We start from the raw sequence: 18,689 nt of genomic DNA, 5'->3' as shown, positions 1-18,689 counted from the left end.
AGTTTGGACAAGAAGAGAATAGAAGCTTTCGTAATGTGGTGCTACAGAAGAGTGCTGAAGATTAGATGCGTAGATCACATAACTAATGAAGAGATATTGAATAGAACTGGGGAGAAGAGGAGTTTGTGGCACAACTTGACTAGAAGAAGGGATTGGTTGGTAGGACATGTTCTGAGGCATCAAGAGATCACCAATTTAGTACTGGAGGGCAACAATTGTAGAGGGAAACGAAGAGATGAATACACTAAGTAGATTCAGAAGGATGTAGGCTGCAGTAGGTACTGGGATTTATTTCTAATAAACCATCCATTTCTTCACAGGGAACAGATTGAGTCTTTGAGATGTGACACTCCAGATGAAGCAACTGGCAGTGATGTTCCTCTCATATTACCTTTAGATGATCTTAACAGACTACAGGAAAAAATGCATCGACACTCGAAGGCTGATGAAGTGGCTCTGAAAAGAATCCATGATTTGGAAATGCAGCTTCAGACAGTGAGAAGAAATGGAGAGGTAAGACCAAAAAAACGTTACTTTAATCTTTGTACATTCCTGAAATTGTCAGCAATGTATTATAGTAACATGTTACAAATATGAATTGGGGCATTATCACTTAACTATCATTAGCATTACCAGCAGCTTCTTATATGTGCATGAAAGGTTATTTTTTGCAGGTAGCAACTAATATTCTTTTGTCTTGACTAATTATTATGCAAATAAAGTTTAACTAAAACCTTTCCTGTTAGTTTTGTTTAGTGCTAACTTAGTAAATTACAAAAGGTCATATGTTTACAATACTGTGACACATGCAAAAAAGGTATTAGAGGTACTTAACTGTATTTTGATGTCCAGCTAGACAGTTTCATTGAGTGGCTAATACTGCACTAGAAACAAACTTAGACAAGTGCAAGGACTAGTAACCTATTTAATGTGGTATCAAATTAGCAAACAATAATTTTTTGCATCTCACAGCTTGGAGTGTTACTTGGTGTGGCTTTGATTATATGATATGTTCAATCCATACACGTTCTGTCACCTGCTAGTGTGTATGTGCCAATACCTTGTTAATAATCTGCACCACCATTCTTGAAGTTAATTGCTTGAGTGGGCCTGCTATGCAGTGCCACTACACTGTGCCATGTAGCTCTTCACTTTTTGCATTTGGGGGTGGGTGCTGAAAGAGAGCTCTGATCTGTGCAAACTACTAAATGATGTAAACTGTTTTGTGCAAATTCCTCCGTATTGTAATTACAATGTCTTCTCTGTGCAATTACATTTACAGTTGCAGATGATGTAGAGCACTAATATATTGTAACTCACCATAGATCATAACATGTATCAATACCCATTTGTATTGTGATACATGTGAAGTTTTGAAAATTCACGAGTGCTGCTATAAACTAATATTCTTATCATCAGTTGTGCTCTTTTTAAAATTTTTAATGACAGTAGGCCTATCTTCATTCAAAACAATCTTTCTGTAATTTCATTGTATAATTATATGAGAAATAGTTTCAGAATTTTCGGACACTTACAAAACTATATTCTCCTAAGTTAGTGATACGAGTGTTTTGGATATGTTAATTTAATTCGTGGTTCACAGTTCAGCCAAAGTACACATCACCCCTGAATTTCATTGTAAATCAATGCAAATAAACATATGTTTTTGAGAAATTTCAGAAGCTACCATTGTCGTTCGTATAATCTATGAGCAATTTTTAACAAATTGGGGTTTGTAACTTAATTACTGTAGCAGATTTTGCAACTAACATTTTGTGTTATATTTAGTTTTCCCTCAAGAGGAGTAGCCCCATATATTACATGCATTTATCACAAATTAACTACGTTTTTGAGTTTGCTAACAACTATAATTAACATCAAAACGATTTAGGAAAATAATAATTTTTACCATGGGTTTTTGTGTTACCTTAATATAAATCTTGTTTTGTGTATCTGCATCAGATCCTATATGGAATTAGCAGCATTTTAGCTCTACGGATTGAAAGATAATCGGCAGGTTTAATTTAAAGTCCTTTGTTCACTGCCTTGTAATACTTTGGACCTGCCAAAATGTAGCACAACTGTGAATGCTAAATCTTAAACCTGGGGTGAGTTGCGTTGACATTTGTAAGCAGCTCAAAATCACTTTGGCTACTGTCAAACGATTGACAGGTGCTGTGAATACGTGTGTTGGAAGACCTGTGGATCCTGTCTCCTCTGCAGAAACTACAGGATCTGTCATTACGCATCCACTCGACTGTGAGTGGCATGTGAATGGTAGATCTAGGCGTCCTGTACAGGGTGAACAGGGACCAGGGTGTTGTACTGATCCCCTAACCAACAAGTTTGATGAGGTGCTGTATTTCACTGAAATTGGAACTGACCCAGTGGGACTCACTCCACGTGTTGTGGGGAAACCTGTTTTGACCAATGTCAAGAGGAGGCAAACACAAAAGGGTAGGGAGAGTCTGTTAATCATCGGCAGTTCAAACATGCGGCGAATTATGGTGTGTCTTAGGGAAATGGCTGCCAAAGCATTCAACATGTTGAAGAGGCTATTCCAGCAGCCATAGAGGGAACAGGGTACAACCAACTGCAGATTGTGGCACACATTGGAACAAATGATGCCTGTCGTCTGGGCTCGAACAAGTTCATTCTTGCATCATTCTAGCGACTGACAGGGTCATTGCAGCGACTGCAGAGAAGGTTGAGATCAACCCTGTGCATGGAGTTTCAACAAAGCTCAAAATTTGCAGCATTGTCCCCAGAACTGTCCACTGAACATCGGAGCCTGCTACTGAGGCAGCTGACTGTGTGTGGGGCAAATTCTCCATCCAATCCAGATAATTACAGCTTTAGGAAACCCAGAAAGATCAGTGTAAGATTGAAAGAAATGCCTTCCACAAGTGAGAGTATTAAAATCCTAATGGTAAACTGCCAAAGCATTCACAACAAAGTGCCAGTGTTTGAAGTGCTCATGAAAAGCTGTGAAACTCACATAATATTAGCTTCAAAAAGCTGTTTGAAACCTGAAATTGATAGCAGTGAGATTTTTGGGGAAAGGTGTATATTGAAAGGATAGGCAAATAGGAAATGGAGGTGGTATACTTGTTGCAGTAGACAGGAAACTAAAATCCACCGAAATAGAAATTGAAGCTGCACGTGAGATTGTTTGGGCAGCACTCAGTACCAGGGTTGGGCATAAAATGATAATTGGATTTTTCTATCACCCACCAGACTCACCTCCTGGTGTGACCGAAAACTTTACAGAAAAACTCAGTTCACTTGTATGTAAGTTCCCCAATCATACTGTAATCACTGGGGGAAACTTCAAATATCCAACAACCAATTGATAAAATTAAAGTTTTATTAGTTGTGGGCGAGATAAAATATCCTGTGAAACATTGCTAAATACCTTCCCTGAAAACTACCTAGAACAGATAGTTAGGAGCCCCACGTATGATGGAAATATATTGGATCTAATGGCAACAAATAGACCTGATCTGTCTGAGGATGTTCACATCGAAACTGGTATCAGTGACTTGATGCAGTTGTGGCAACAATGATTACCAAAGTACAAAGGACAACTGTGGTGTCACCGCCAGACACCACACTTGCTAGGTGGTAGCTTTTAAATCGGCCGCGGTCCGGTAGTATACGTCGGACCCGCGTGTCGCCACTGTCAGTGATCGCAGACTGAGCGCCACCACACGGCAGGTCTAGAGAGACGTACTAGCACTCGCCACAGTTGTACAGCCGACTTTGCTAGCGATGCCACACTGACAAATACGCTCTCATTTGCCGAGACGATAGTTAGCATAGCCTTCAGCTAAGTCAATTGCTACGACCTAGCAAGGCGCCATCACCAAGTTATATTGAGATGATAATACTGTATCAACAAGACCAATGTTCACCAATTGTGGATTAAAGTTAAGTATTCCAGCAGCTACATACTTTTCTTTATAGCATTCATTATGTATCCTGTTTCAGACCTCACGCCAGCCTGCGTGAGTTTAAGCGCGTGCCTTTCGGCTTCCTCTCATTGTGTCTAGGCTGTCTTGCCTAGACACAACAACAACTAAAACAAGCAGAAAGATATATATGTTCAGTAAACTAAATAAAAATCAGTAATGCAGTGAGGAACTCGAAACTTCCAGCACAGGTCAGGAGCATGTAGAGGACCTCTGGCTCAGGTTTAAAAGAATAGTTGACCAAGCACTGGATAGATATTTACCCAGTAGAACAGTTCATAATGGGAGGGAACCACCACAGTATACAGTCACTGTAAAGAAACTTCTAAAGAAACAGAGATTACTGCATAACAGGTGTAAAACAAAGTGTAGAGCTATAGATAGAGAGATGCTGAATGAAACACATTTGGCTGTCAGGAGAGCAATGGGTGATGCCTTCAGTGGCTACTGTAGCAGAATATTGTCAAATGACTTTTCACAAAATCCAAATAAATTCTGGTCATACATAAAGGCTGTTAGTGGCACCAAAGTTAGTGTCTAGTCCCTAGCAAATGAGACGGGAACTGAAATTGAGGGTAACAAAGCGAAAGTTGAAATTCATAACTCTGCCTTTAACTGTTCCTTTACCAAAGACAACCCAGGAGAATTGCCCCAATTTAAGCCTCGTTCCACTGAAAAATGAATTAAATAAGTATTAAGTGTCAGTGGTGTTGAGGAACAATTGAAATTGTTAAAATTGAACAAAACACCAGGCCCCGGTGGAATCCCTGTCAGATTTTATACTGAATTTGCAGCTGAGTTAGCCCCGCTTCTCACTAAAATCTATCGCAGAGTCCTCGGACAAAAAACCGTGCCCAGTTCTTGGAAAAAAGCACAGGTCATCCTCATCTAGAAGTGATCCACAGAACTACCGTCCAATGTCCTTTACATCTTTTTGTTGTAAAAATTTAGAACATATTTTAAGCTAAAACATAATGAGGTATCTTGAACAGAATGACCTCCTCAATGCCAACCAGCATGGTTTTTGAAAACATCGCTCATCTGAAACCCAATTCGTGCTTTCCCAACATGACATACTGAAAGCTTTGGATCAAGGCAATCAGGTAGATATAGTGTTTATTGATTTCTGAAAAGCACTTGACTCACTGTGGCAAATATGCTTATTGTCAAAAGTATGCTCATTGGGTATCAAGTGAAATTTGTGACTGGATTGAGGACTTTTTGGTAGGGAGGACACAGCATGTTATCGTGGATGTAGAGTCATCGTCAAGATGTAGAAGTAACTTCAGGTGTACCCCACGGATCTATGTTGTGACCCTAGTTGTTCAAGTTGTATATTAATGACCTTGCAGACAATATTAATAGTGAAATCAGGCTTTTTACAGATGGTGCAGTTATCTATAATGAAGTACTATCTGAGAGAATCTGCAATATAAATATTCAGTCAGATCTTGATAAGATTTCAACTTAGTGTAGGGATTGGCTACTTGCTCTAAATGTGTAGAAGTGTAAAATTGTGCACTCAACAAAACAAAAAAACATAGTATCTTATGACTATAACATCAGTTAGTCACTATTGGAATTGGCCCTCGCTGAGCGAATTTTAGAGAGCTGCAGTATTTTAACCATGCAAAGGTAGCATAATCATTAAATGACAGTTCTCATGTATTCTCCATTTGTTTGGGCATTTACATTCTTAATCACTCCCTTTCTCCATGACTTCCAAGGTACCCAAATCACGATCCAAAGCAGAAACGGTCCTCCATGGCATGTGGAGACACACATTCTCCTTCACCCCTTGTCGATGTGCTGAAAAGACTCCGTTTTGCATCCCTCCGCACATACTTCAAACATTTAACGAATATCTAAACTGCTTATTCAGTTTCCACAAACATATTTTGTTGGCCTAAGTAGCTAGAAATAGAACTTGTCATTCTGCAAAATCACCACAAGCTCAAGTGTAAGAAGACTGAGATGCAGAAGTAAACAGCAACATAGCATAACTGCACATATGGCTGATCAAAGGATGAATACATTATGTATAATTTTTTTTCTAGGATATAAATTTTCTTGTTTCAGGACTACCTTTTACCACTTTATTCATTGATCTGCACCCAGTACTCCACTTACTTTTTATAGAACAACTTGAAGGACAAAGTTTTCCCAGTAGGCTAAGCATGTCAGTAACATCAAATCTTTCATGTGGGAGGTGGTTGAAGACAATGAATGGCAACTTTTTGTATGAGTGATGAGTAGTGCCCACAAGTGACTAAAGCAAAGCATTGGACTGGCATAGCTTGCAGCTATGCTCTTGGTTCTGTTAATTATTAACTGGTCTTCTGTATATGACTGTTGTTTATGCTTACATGAATAACTGAGGTCTAGTCATACAATGACTGATTTTAGTTCATTATTTACTGCTAATTATTGATGAGCAAAATCTATAATTACACATGGTCACTGGACAGCTGGCCGATGAAAATTAATGGGTTGAATAGTATTTAGTAAACAATGCAAATAGTCCTCTATGTGTGAGAATTATGTACAGAAATTAGTTACACTGCCAGAATACCACATTGTGACAAGACTGACAATTGTGTTGAGATACAAAGTGAAAGAAATGTGAAATGACGAGGTAAAGGAATGTATCAATCAGCTAAATAGATGGACTATATCCAAAAGATGGAGACTGATTTGGTAGCAAGTGACAATAATAATACAAGGGAGATCAGTAAAAATGGATATAATATTATGGGATAGAATGTTTATCTACTTTTATTAAATGGTGGGCATAATAAATAATAGAATAGTTATTTTTTAGTTACTCGTCGAAGTCCTTAGTTTGAAGCAGCTGTTATTCTTTCCTCACAATCGTCTTGTTTAATTTTGAGGTTTTCTGATACTCCACTGCCAAACCTTTAGATATCTTCTGAGGTTTTGGTATAAGGACCTGTGGTGTTCAGCATCTAGTCACAGAGTAATAAGGTAAAAATGATTTGTTCACCCTTGTTTCTGTGAAAATACTGTCACAACATTGAAGAAGCCTGTAATGTGCAATAACAAAAGTATGTTGTGCAACACAAAGTAATGCAACAATAAGATGAAACACTGTACTGTGGTGTGGGTGACATCACTGCAGGAACAGCTTAGCGTAGTGGCATCGTGCCTCTCTTCCACTAAATTCAGTGAACCCATACACGAGGTGCATATAGACCAATTCTTCATCAGTAAACTCATTGATACAGCTGTATATGACTGTTAACCTGCGACTAACACTGCTGAAGAAAATAAACCAAAGACAGAATCGAGCAGTACTGAATGCAAGCATGAAGGCAAAGACTGAAATGGGTATTACTGTTGTCGACAGTGGGTACTGTGAGTGAATGGAAACAAGGCACAGAGCACATATTGTAAACATTTGCACCATCATGCAGTACTTTCAGCACAGTACAGATACAAAGGTGAGTGAGGCAAGAACCAAATGCAAAGCAGTAACTCTTTAATGAACTGCAGGAGACCCTGGCTTACTTATACTAAAATACCCAGAAGGTATCACTGAATGTTTGTCAACGGAGTTCTGGTTCACCTTGTAGTTTTTGGCATCCCATTAATCATTTTGTGATCTGTTGCCAAGTACCACTTTTCCATCATGTGAGTGGCAAGGGAAAAGGGGGGGGGACATCACTTTTAAAGCAATTGAGAAGTTTTCATAGTTTAGACACACTGTGACAAAATGTGAGCAAAATTTACTGGTCTCAGTTATTACCCCTTTCAGCAACAACACATGTTCTAGTAACACTCATTAGCTTGTTTCTAAGTTTTATATGTTCAACAAGACATTATTGCAGATTGAAAAATGTGTATTATGTGCAAGCATATGTGCAGTTAGTGCCATTACCCATTTGATGTGATTTTATAATAATTGCACATAGTCATTATCATTTGCAACTTCATTTCTACTATTCCTTTTTGGATGCATAAGTCTTTTTATCATAAAGTGAAATTGTCTTATAACCCTTCTCTTTAATATGACTGTCTACTTTCTCTGTAGGAAATTACTGCAGAGAGAGATTTGCTACAGGAGAAAGTTGAGCAGCAGCTTGTAAAAATATCATCATTAGAGTCTCAGAGAGATGAACATCGGAGAACAGTAAAAAATATACAGAAGCAAGCAAGCATTGAGCTTCAGTCCAAAATATATGATATGGAACAAAATCTGAGAAGTCTTAGAGAAACAGTGGATGAAAAAGATAGTGAGGTATGCTGCACCATGATTTCATGTTTTTAATTTTGTACTTTGTGTGTGTGTGTGTGTGTGTGTGTGTGTGTGTGTGTGTGTGTACATGCTCATGCATTATTTCCTTTCTGTGACACCAAGGTATTTATTGAGTGTAGTGCTGCTGCCTGTGTCACAACCAACTCAACTATCTTTTTGAACAGTGTTTGTGACAAGAAAAAATGCCTTCTTTAAAAAAGAAAGGTGACTACACAAATGTCAGTATCTTTTATTAGGTGATTTTCCAAACCACAATGCCTATTTATGTGACAGATGTTTGTGTTCAGTGTTAGTATTATTTACAATTTATTTTGTACATTTTTTGAAAACTGTTTTGTAGTTTATTTCATTAAGGTATGGAAATTCTTTTTTCCTCAGCTGTTCGAATGGTGGAATGTACTGGCTGATGAGGAAATCTCTAGTTTCTGATAATATGGTAAGGTAAATTCTGGCAGAATGTAAATAATTTAGGCGTAAAGGAGGCAAGTCAGCGTAGTGTTGAGTCATCAGTCATCAATGGACACACAAGAAAGAATGAGGACTTAGCTGGTAGATTGAAGTGGGGGTGGGGGGGGGGGGAGGAGAAAGTAGATGGGAAGGAAGAGGAGAGGTTGGCAAAGAGTAGCTGATGGCTCCAGGGAGGCACCATTGTGCAGGATAGGAATGTGGGACGGAGAGGCATCAAGTGCGCAGTTTAGGAATGCAGCAGATGAACACTGGAGTCACTGATTTCATTTGCACACAATTAGAGTGACGTGGAGGTGTGGATTGGGAAGAGGCGACAAGGTTTTTGGGCAGAGGGTTGCAATGGGTTAGCAGAAACTGAGGCCAGGAAGTTTTTGGGAGTGAAGGATGTGTTGCAAGGATAACTGTCATCTGTGTAGTTCAGAAGCTGGTGCTGGGGAGAATAATCCAGATGGCACAAGTGTAAAGCAACCATTGCATTCAAGAATGTTGTGCTCAGCAACATGTTCTGCCATTGGGTTGTCAACTCTGGTTTTGGCCACAATTTGGCAGTGGCCATTCATTCTGGTGGATAGATGGTTAGTGGCCATACCCAAATAAATTGCTAAGGAGAAATTGTGGCAGAGTTGGTATATCTCATGAATGCTTTTGAAGATAACCCTTCCTCTAATGAACAGGATAAGCCTGTGACAGGCCTGAAGTAAGATGTGTTGGGTGGGTAATTAGGCAGGTCTCACACAAGGGTCTTCCACAGGGATATGACCCCTATGGGAAGGCGTTGGATGTGGGAGTGATATAGGGGTGGATCAGGATGTTGTATAGGTTGGATGAGTGGACAATACCACTTTAGGAGGTGTTGGGAAGGATCGTGAGTAGGTTGGCCTTTATTTCCAGGCGGGATGATGTATAATCAAAGGTATGGTAAAGGACTTGGCAGAGTTGCTGCAGTTCCAGGATGATATTGGGTGATGAAGGAGCTGCTGCTTTGCATCTGATACTGAGGGGGGGGGGGGGGGTATAATGATAATATGGCCCAGGAAATCTGTTCATGGGGATAGTACCTGTCTTGAAGGTCTTTGTGATACATGCAGCATACAGGCAAGGGAATTCTCATCACTTGCCGGGATATATGAAACTGATCTTTTAGTGTGAAAAAGGATGACAGCTGTCAAAATGCAGGTACTATTGGTGGTTAGTGGGCTTAATGTGGGTAGAGGTGTGGAAGGAACATCAGAAAATTGGAGGTCGAGAACCAGGAAGGTGCCGCATTGGGTTGAGGAGGACAAGGTGAAGTGAATGGGAGATAAGGTGTTGAGGTTGTGGGGGAATGAGGATAGGGTGTGTTGACCCTGGGTCCTGATCATGAAAATTTCATTTAATTTGAACCAGATATGGGATTTGGGAGGCTAAGAAAGTTTCCTCTAAATGGCTCAAAAACAGATTAGCATAGGGCTGTGGCCTGTTGGTACTCTGGGCTGTGTTGTGAATTTGTTTACATAGCTTCCACTCAAAGGAGATATAGTTGGTGTGAAGATGTAATTGGTTAGATATATACAGTATGAGGAGTGTGGAATCAAAAGGATGTTGGGAGGGGTAGTGTTTGACAGTGGCAAGGCTGTTGTCATGAGGGATGTTGGAGGTAGTATCAGCAGTGATGATTAGGGATCCGGGAGGTAAAAGGATAGGGATGGTGCAGTCGATGAAGGAAGTGGTTAGTATCTTTGATACAAAAGCTAGGTTTAGGGCGGTTGGTAGGAGGTGCTGGTCAACAAGAGTGGATATTCTTTCAGTAGGAGCACAATAACCAGCTATAATGGGAGTGTCCGAGTTTATGGAGTTGGGGAAGCATGTAGGAGGTCAGTGTATGGGGGATATGGATTCAGAGGCAAGATTCTGGAATGGACTGAAGGCTTTGTTCTTTCTTTTGTTGAGAGATTTGTGTGCTTGTTGAGAGATTTGTGTGCTTGGAAGCAGCCTGCAGGAGGATGGTAAGGCCAAGTTGGAGGTAAAGAATAGGAATTCCTGGAAGGTAGCCAGGCAGTGGCTACACCATAGAGAGTGAGGATCATGCTTGGATATTGAAATTAAATAGGAGAGGCAAGGTTGAAGGTTGGAATTAGTCCATACCCCTGCATCTGTGGCCTGTCCCTCCTATGTTCCTGTCTGACACACCTGCTGCCTCCCTGTGAGCATCAGCCACCCTTCTTCAACTACTCATCCCACTTCTCACCTCCTGTCTGCTGCTACTCACCTCACCCGAAGCAATCTTTCAAGTCAGTCAACCTGCTGAACTGCAGTCCTGGCATTGTGTGTTCAGCTGGCACAATTTAGCTGTGTGTGTGTGTGTGTGTGTGTGTGTGTGTGTGTGTGTGTGTGCTCTGCTATTTGAAGAGTTTTCTCCTTTATTTGTAAATTACCTAATTTAACCCTAGCAATAACAATGCCTTTTTTATAACGTATTCTTTTGCTTTTAACTTTTATTAAGAACCATATTTTTAAAGTAGGGTACAAGAGCCTGGAAATAAGAGGGTCACTCCAAAAGAAATGCACACTATTTTTGTAAAAATACAGTTTTCATTCTGCATGTGTGAAAGTTTTACAGTGTGTAGATACATCCTTCCCGCTTGTTTTCAAACTTAGTTCAACCTGTTCTTGTGAGTGGCGCTGTCACGTCATGTCTTCAAGATGACTGTTACACTTGACGTTCGTCAGAAGCAACGTGCTGTCAGAGAACTCCTGTGCTGTGAAAACGAAACAGTGGGAAACATCCACAAGAGGTTGAAAAAGGTGTATGAAGATGCTGCTGTCAGTCGCAGTACAGTTAGTCGGTGGGTAAGCAGGTTACGTGATGAAAGCGAGCACAGCAATATTGAGAATTGTCCTCGCAGCGGCAGGCTTCATACTGCACACACTCCAGACAATGTGCAGAGAGTTAACGAACTGGTGACTGCTGACAGACGCACCACAGTGAACGAATTGTCACGCTACGTTGGGATTTGGGGAAGGAAGTGTTTGCGGAATACTGAAAGTGTTGGCGTTAAGAAAGGTTTGTGTCAGATGGGTACCCAAGATGTTGACAGTGGCTCACAAAGAAACAACAAAAACTGTATGCAGCGTACTCTTGGAACAGTACAAGAATGGTGGAGAAAAATTTCTTGGAAGAATTGTGACAGGTGATGAATCGTGGCTGCATCATTTTTCGCCAGAGACGAAGAGGCAATCAATGGAGTGGCATCATGCAAATTCACCCAAGAAAAAAAAAATTTAAAACCACACCTTCTGCTGGAAAAGTTACGGCTACGGTGTTTTTCGATGCTGAAAGACTCTTGCTTGTGGACATCATGCCAAGTGGAACCACCATAAATTCTGATGCATATGTGACGACACTGAAGAAACTTCAAGCTCGACTGAGTTGTGTTCGACCACATCGGCAAAAGCAGGATGTTTTGTTGTTGCACGACAATGCACGGCCACAAGTCAATCAAAAAATCAAGGAAGCGATCACAAAACTCCGATGGACAACACTGAAACACCCACCTTACAGTCCTGACCTGGCTCCATGTCACTATCATCTCTTTGGGAAACTGAAAGACTCTCTTTGTGGAACAAAGTTTGAAGATGATGACTCCCTTGTGCATGCTGCCAAACAGTGGCTCCGACAGGTTGGTCCAGAATTTTACCGTGTAGGTATACAGGCGCTGGTTCTAAGATGACTTGAGGCAGTTGAAAGGGGTGGAAATTATGTGGAGAAGTGAAAATATTGTTGCTAAAGGATGTATCTACACACTGAGAAACTTTCAAACATGTAGAATAAAAGATGGATTTTTAAAAAAGTAATCTGCATTTCTTTTGGAGCGACCCTCATATCTTTAAGTACTGTCTTAGCTGTCTTTGCAAAACTAACACATTTTCAGTAATATTATGTACTGGGAAGGGGAGGGGTCCATACTTTATTGTTGTTTTGGTCTTCAGTCCAGAGACTGGTTTGATGCAGCTCTCCATGCTACTCTATCCTGTGCAAGCTTCTTCATCTCTGAGTAACTACTGCAACCTACAACCTTCTGAATCTGCTTAGTGTATTCATCCCTTGGTCTCCCTCTACGATTTTCACCCTCCACTCTTCCCTCCAATACTAAATTGGTGATCCCTTGATGCCTCAGAACATGTCCTACCAACCGATCCCTTCTTCTAGTCAAGTTGTGCCACAAACTCCTCTTCTCCCAAATTCTATTCAATACCTCCTCATTGGTTATGTGATCTACCCATCTAATCTTCAGCATTCTTCTGTAGCACCACATTTCGAAAGCTTCTATTCTCTTCTTGTCTAAACTATTTATTGTCCACGTTTCACTTCCATACATGGAATACTTTATTATAGGATATATATAGACAAAGATGATGTGACTTACCAAACGAAAGCGCTGGCACGTCGATAGAAACACAAACACACACAAACGTAGACACAAAATTCTAGCTTTCGCAACCAACGGTTGCCTCGTCAGGAGAGAGGGAAGGAGAGGGAAAGACGAAAGGATTTGGGTTTTAAAGGAGAGGGTAAAGAGTCATTCCAATCCCGGGAGCGGAAAGACTTACCTTAGGGGGAAAGAAGGACGGGTATACACTTGCACACACACACACACACACACACATCCATCCACACATATACAGACACAAGCAGACATATTTAAAGACAAAGAGTTTGGGCAGAGGATACGACTTCCTCAAATCCTGCCCCGAAATGAGATCCAACCTTCATGAAATCCTCCCCACTCCACCAAGAGTGTCTTTCCGCCGTCCACCTCACCTTCGTAACCTCTTAGTTCATCCCTATGAAATCCCCAAACCACCTTCCCTACCCTCTGGCTGCTACCCTTGTAACCGCCCCCGGTGTAAGACCTGTCCCATGCACCCTCCCACCACCACCTACTCCAGTCCTGTAACCCGGAAGGTGTACATGATCAAAGGCAGAGCCATGTGTGAAAGCACCCATCTGATTTACCAACTGACCTGCCTACACTGTGAAGCTTTCTATGTGGGAATGACCAGCAACAAACTGTCCATTCGCATGAATGGACACAGGCAGACAGTGTCTGTTGGTAATGAGGATCACCCTGTGGCTAAACATGCCTTGGTGCACGGCCAGCACATCTTTGCACAGTGTTACACCGTCCGGGTTATCTGGATACTTCCCACTAACACCAACCTGTCAGAACTCCGGAGATGGGAACTTGCCCTTCAGTATATCCTCTCTTCTCGTTATCTGCCAGGCCTCAACCTCCGCTAATTTCAAGTTGCCGCCGCTCATACCTCACCTGTCTTTCAACAACATCTTTGCCTCTTTACTTCCGCCTCGACTGACATCTCTGCCCTCCTTTAAAAATGTCTGCTTGTGTCCGTGTATGTGCGGATGAGTATGTGCGTGTGTGCGAGTGTATTATATATAAAAACAAAGATGATGTGACTTACCGAACGAAAGTGATGGCAGGTCGATAGACACACAAACAAACACAAACATACACACAAAATTCAAGCTTTCGCAACAAACTGTTGCCTCATCAGGAGAGAGGGAAGGAGAGGGGAAGACGAAAGGAAGTGGGTTTTAAGGGAGAGGGTAAGGAGTCATTCCAATCCCGGGAGCGGAAAGACTTACCTTAGGGGGAAAAAAGGACAGGTATACACTCGCACACACGCACATATCCATCCACACATACAGACACAAGCAGACATATGTAAACATGTAGATGCACACAGGTTGTTATTTGATAAGAAATAAATCAAATTCACAGTAACAAAATTAATGAGGGTAACAGCAGAAAATTTCAGCTGTTTCTTCATTTGAATTTCGTGCCAGTAAATTATTGTTAACAGAGGTTGAAGTGATAACCAGAAAAAGTAATTTCGCGAATGAAACTAGAATCATATGACTATCTAGACTCATGATTAGAATCATATGACTATCTTATTTCATGTAGCTGTGGAAATAGATTTGGGCCAATCATTCAGTTTTCAACTAACACTTAGTACCAGAATTGCAGTATAATTTGCTTTATTTTGTGCACATGTACTTGAGAGTTTATTAAGAATTATGTTAAGAATTATTGATATATTATAATAAAATACATATTATGTAAATCACCAACTATATCTTTTCTTTTTGTTTTCTTTCCATTAAAGGTGAAGGATTTGAAAACTACTCTTGAAAATATGAGAGAGGCTATGTCACTACAGGAGACAGAATGGATGAAAAAATTTTCGAGTGAGCATGAAGAGTTTCTGAGTCTTCAGGTACAAACTGAAAAACTTCTCCAAGAGAAGCAACAGTTACAGGTACAGTTGTAAACATTCTCAGTTTATCTCAATCATTCTTGTTATTAATACTATTATTGAACGTGGACAATATGACTGTCAAGAATTCTCATTAGTGAATCTAAAGAAGGAAGCAGTTGATACCAATGCCATAATGGTAAAATCTTATATTGCTGAGGGTCCTAGAAAAAAAAAATTTGGTACATAGAAAGTTAATTAAAGTTACCTAAAATTTAAGATGCAAAATCAAAGCTGCTTAAAATCACTCTCATTGAGATTTCATAATTAGATCATAATTATAGTAAATATACATTTTTGTTCCCATTTGCAAATTCTTAAGTTCTTGCACCCCCACACTCCCTCCTCCTCCTCCCCCCCCCCCCCCTCCCACACACACACACACACACACACACACACACACACACACACACACACACACACACACATACAATTATATGCCAAGTGCAATCTATTCTCTGTTGAAGCCACTGTAAATGCGCTGGAGAAATTAAGGAACACCATGACCTAAACTCTTGGTTTTTCCAGAGCTTTTGTTCTGGCAACAGTATGTGGACTGCACCCTGGGCATTTCCCCATGTAACTCTTTCTCCCAAAAGTACTTGTCCAGTGAGGTATGTAGGTGTAGTTGTGCAAAGTTTAAGCTGAAAGGTACTGGTAGAATTACAACTGTGTAGACAGGTTTGAGTTGTGTGTAAATATTGCCCAGTAGGAACCCAGAAGTTCACTTAATATTGAAAAAACTGAATATTTCACATAAATTTCATTTTATATCAGTTTTCTCATATCTTTTTTGTAAATAGTAAAAAATTATAATTTCAGTTCTTTTTTATCACTGTGTTGCTAACTAACTTTCCTTATGTTTGTTGCTTAGGTATCATTGTCACAACAGTGCACAGAAATGAGTACATCTATGCCAGAATTGTTAAATTCTGTTTTGTGTGAAAAGAATGCTGAAATAGATAGCCTCGTGCAACAGTTGGCAGAACTTCGTAAGCAAGTAAAGGATTATGAGTCTGAAAAGCTTATACAACGACCACAGTCTGTTAAGGTTTGTTAGCACAGAATATCATTAATCTCATTATGTTGACAACATTATTTTCAATGGATGTATAATTTTTAGCATTTTAACACTTTGTAGCTCATATTCAGTTTCCATGGCGAATTACTTTAGTGCAAATGTGGTATTTTACTGTTTAGGTTTATAGAACTATTTACAAACCCGCGCCCTCTCAGCAAGTTGGTATACTTTTCTTTAGTTTCAGTTGAATTAAAATAATTTCAATAAAAATATTACATATATTACAAAAACTCTTTTCTCATCATTATCTAAACAAGTAAGTGAATAGTACTTATGCTATTTGAGGCAACTGCTTAAATGAATCTTGGGAATAACTTCAGGTGATGTAGTAATTGCATGCCATTTCTGTGAGGTAGTTGCTCATCATATTCAGAAGCCTCATACTGTGAGGACTTGCAGACTGAATTGCTGATACATTTTGCTTGCTTTTTTTTTCAATACTGTGCCGTGTCATTATCTTCTAGGACAATGCACATATATTCTAAAGAGGTGTGAAGTAAGAATAGAGCTGGCAGCATCAGAGAGAATGCGGCACCAATTTTTAAAAATCCATGCTAAGTCATGAGGCTGGCAGTACGAGTAGCATTCAAGAAATTTGAATGTCTTCAGAACAATCAGAGCACCTGAAGAACCTTTACACATCGATATAGTGATCTTGTTTGATTTGTTGTGTGTTGACCATGCTGTTGGCTAAATTAATTGTAGGAAACTGTTGGCTAAAATTCCTATTTCTGTTCTGGAATTTGCTCACTGATGCTGTCCATGCTACTTTTGGGCATTCACATAGGAAGACATGTCTGCAACATTTGAAATCATCTGTAAACACATGCAAAATGCACAGGCCAAATGTTTCATGTGAGGTGACTCTTCAAGGAGCATTCAAAAGAGCTTTTTCCATTTATAGTTATTGTATGCTGTAGGTAACTGGAACAGGGTGGCTTCCATGTTATTGGAAGTGAGCCCAAGTCACATCTGTATTAACAGATGCCATAATACCAGTGTGCAGAAAAATGGTCATACATGTGTTGATGTCAACAATGTAGAAAAAGATAGATTACCACGTAGTGTAAAGAAGACATGTCAAGTTGCAGACAGGAACAAATAAAAGAGTCTTTTAATCGTGCCTGTCTGCAACTTGATGTGCCTTCTTTACCGCAAGTGGCAATGTATCTTTTCCTACATTGTTGATATTCTTACCTGGAGTTTCCAAGTGTTGATGTCATGTTATGTTATGTTAAAATATGACACTTTTCCTTAAAGCAGACTAATTGCTTTGTGAAAACCAGCATCTTTTTCTGAAGTGATGGTCATGCAGAACATAGATCACTCTTCATTCTTGAAATCCAAAATGTGTTTAACGTAATTAGATGCTGGTAGCTAGTTATATTTTCTGTGTTACTGATTCCTTTTAAAATATTGTTTCACCTTACCTTGCGGTGGCCCAGTGTAATGTTAAGCTCTCTCTATACAGTTTAAGCATTTTCATGGACTTACTTGTTGAAGAATGCTGGTTCTGCTTTCTTGCAGCGCCGATGTCTTCTGCTAGCACCGGACGCTTCTCCGAAGATTTCACTGCTAGGAAGGGGAAATTTTCACTCTCTCGCTCTCTCTCTCTTCTTACTTAAAAAATACGCTACTCTTGGAATATCCTTCAATGCACCAGAACATATTTATTTCCACTTCTTACAAAAAAACAACTAAACTTTATGACGTAAGCCCACACATTACCGGGCACCCAGAATCAGTTAATTACACATTTTTGAACACAATTAATACATAAGCTTTTATCGTGGCTGACTATCTATGTCGAGTCCACATACTCTCAACAGCAGTTCAACATCAAATAAACAGTCACTGTTCCGAGGCTCTCCATTTGTTTTTTAACAATACAATGCTACATTACTCTTTGCAGCCAGCCACGGAGCTTCCAGGCAGTATTTGCTTATTCTTGGCAGGTCGCACTGAACACTTGCCAGTGCCGACGAATTATCTCCCTTCCAGTTTCGCCTGTACAAACAATAAATGGGCGCAGTATCCCATGCTCATCCTTACGCCCTGCTTTAAAATAACGCGTGTTAGAAACGCCTGGAACACAAGTGTCTCCAGACTTTAGTAAAATTCTGGGGGCTCTACAACCTCTGATTGCACTTCACCACAGCAGGGAGAAAATGTTAAAGAAAATTCTCACCAGAAGATGGTTCCAATAATTAAGAACAATGGCACCAATCCAGGACTTGTGTAGAACAACACAGGGAATACTGTTTGTCACTGGGTCTGCAAGAGATGCTCTTCATATGACATCTCCATGTTAAAAGACACATGAAAACTGATCAAAACTTACTGACAGACTGAAGCTGTGTGTCATACTCTAGCCTTGATCGTTACCTCTCATGAACAAAGCTGTCAGCAGCTGAGATATCCAGTGGTGATTCGTGGTGTGCCGTCCGAACTTCAGTTCTGTCACTACCTCATTGCTATTTTCCAAACCCTTCAAAAGCCCTCCTGTGTACGTTATTAAACAAACACTGAACTGTGAATTATGGTTTACATACCTCATGACATACATTTGCAT

At 40.1% G+C, this 18,689-nt stretch overlaps 1 protein-coding gene across 1 annotated transcript in view; it reads left to right on the top strand.

Moving 5' to 3' along the window:
- Nucleotides 1-18,689, top strand: part of LOC124593751 (A-kinase anchor protein 9-like) — a 505,072-nt gene that overhangs the window by 386,202 nt on the left and 100,181 nt on the right. Inside the window, exons 32-35 of the mRNA XM_047132086.1 lie at nucleotides 321-513; nucleotides 8,023-8,229; nucleotides 14,887-15,039; nucleotides 15,911-16,087. Coding sequence (XP_046988042.1) covers nucleotides 321-513; nucleotides 8,023-8,229; nucleotides 14,887-15,039; nucleotides 15,911-16,087 — 730 coding nt within the window. The remainder of the gene's footprint in view (nucleotides 1-320; nucleotides 514-8,022; nucleotides 8,230-14,886; nucleotides 15,040-15,910; nucleotides 16,088-18,689) is intronic.

Source organism: Schistocerca americana, chromosome 2 (genome assembly GCF_021461395.2).
Source record: "Schistocerca americana isolate TAMUIC-IGC-003095 chromosome 2, iqSchAmer2.1, whole genome shotgun sequence".
In the NCBI taxonomy this organism is placed as follows: Eukaryota; Metazoa; Arthropoda; class Insecta; order Orthoptera; family Acrididae; genus Schistocerca; species Schistocerca americana.
This window is presented reverse-complemented; position numbering and strand designations above follow the sequence as displayed.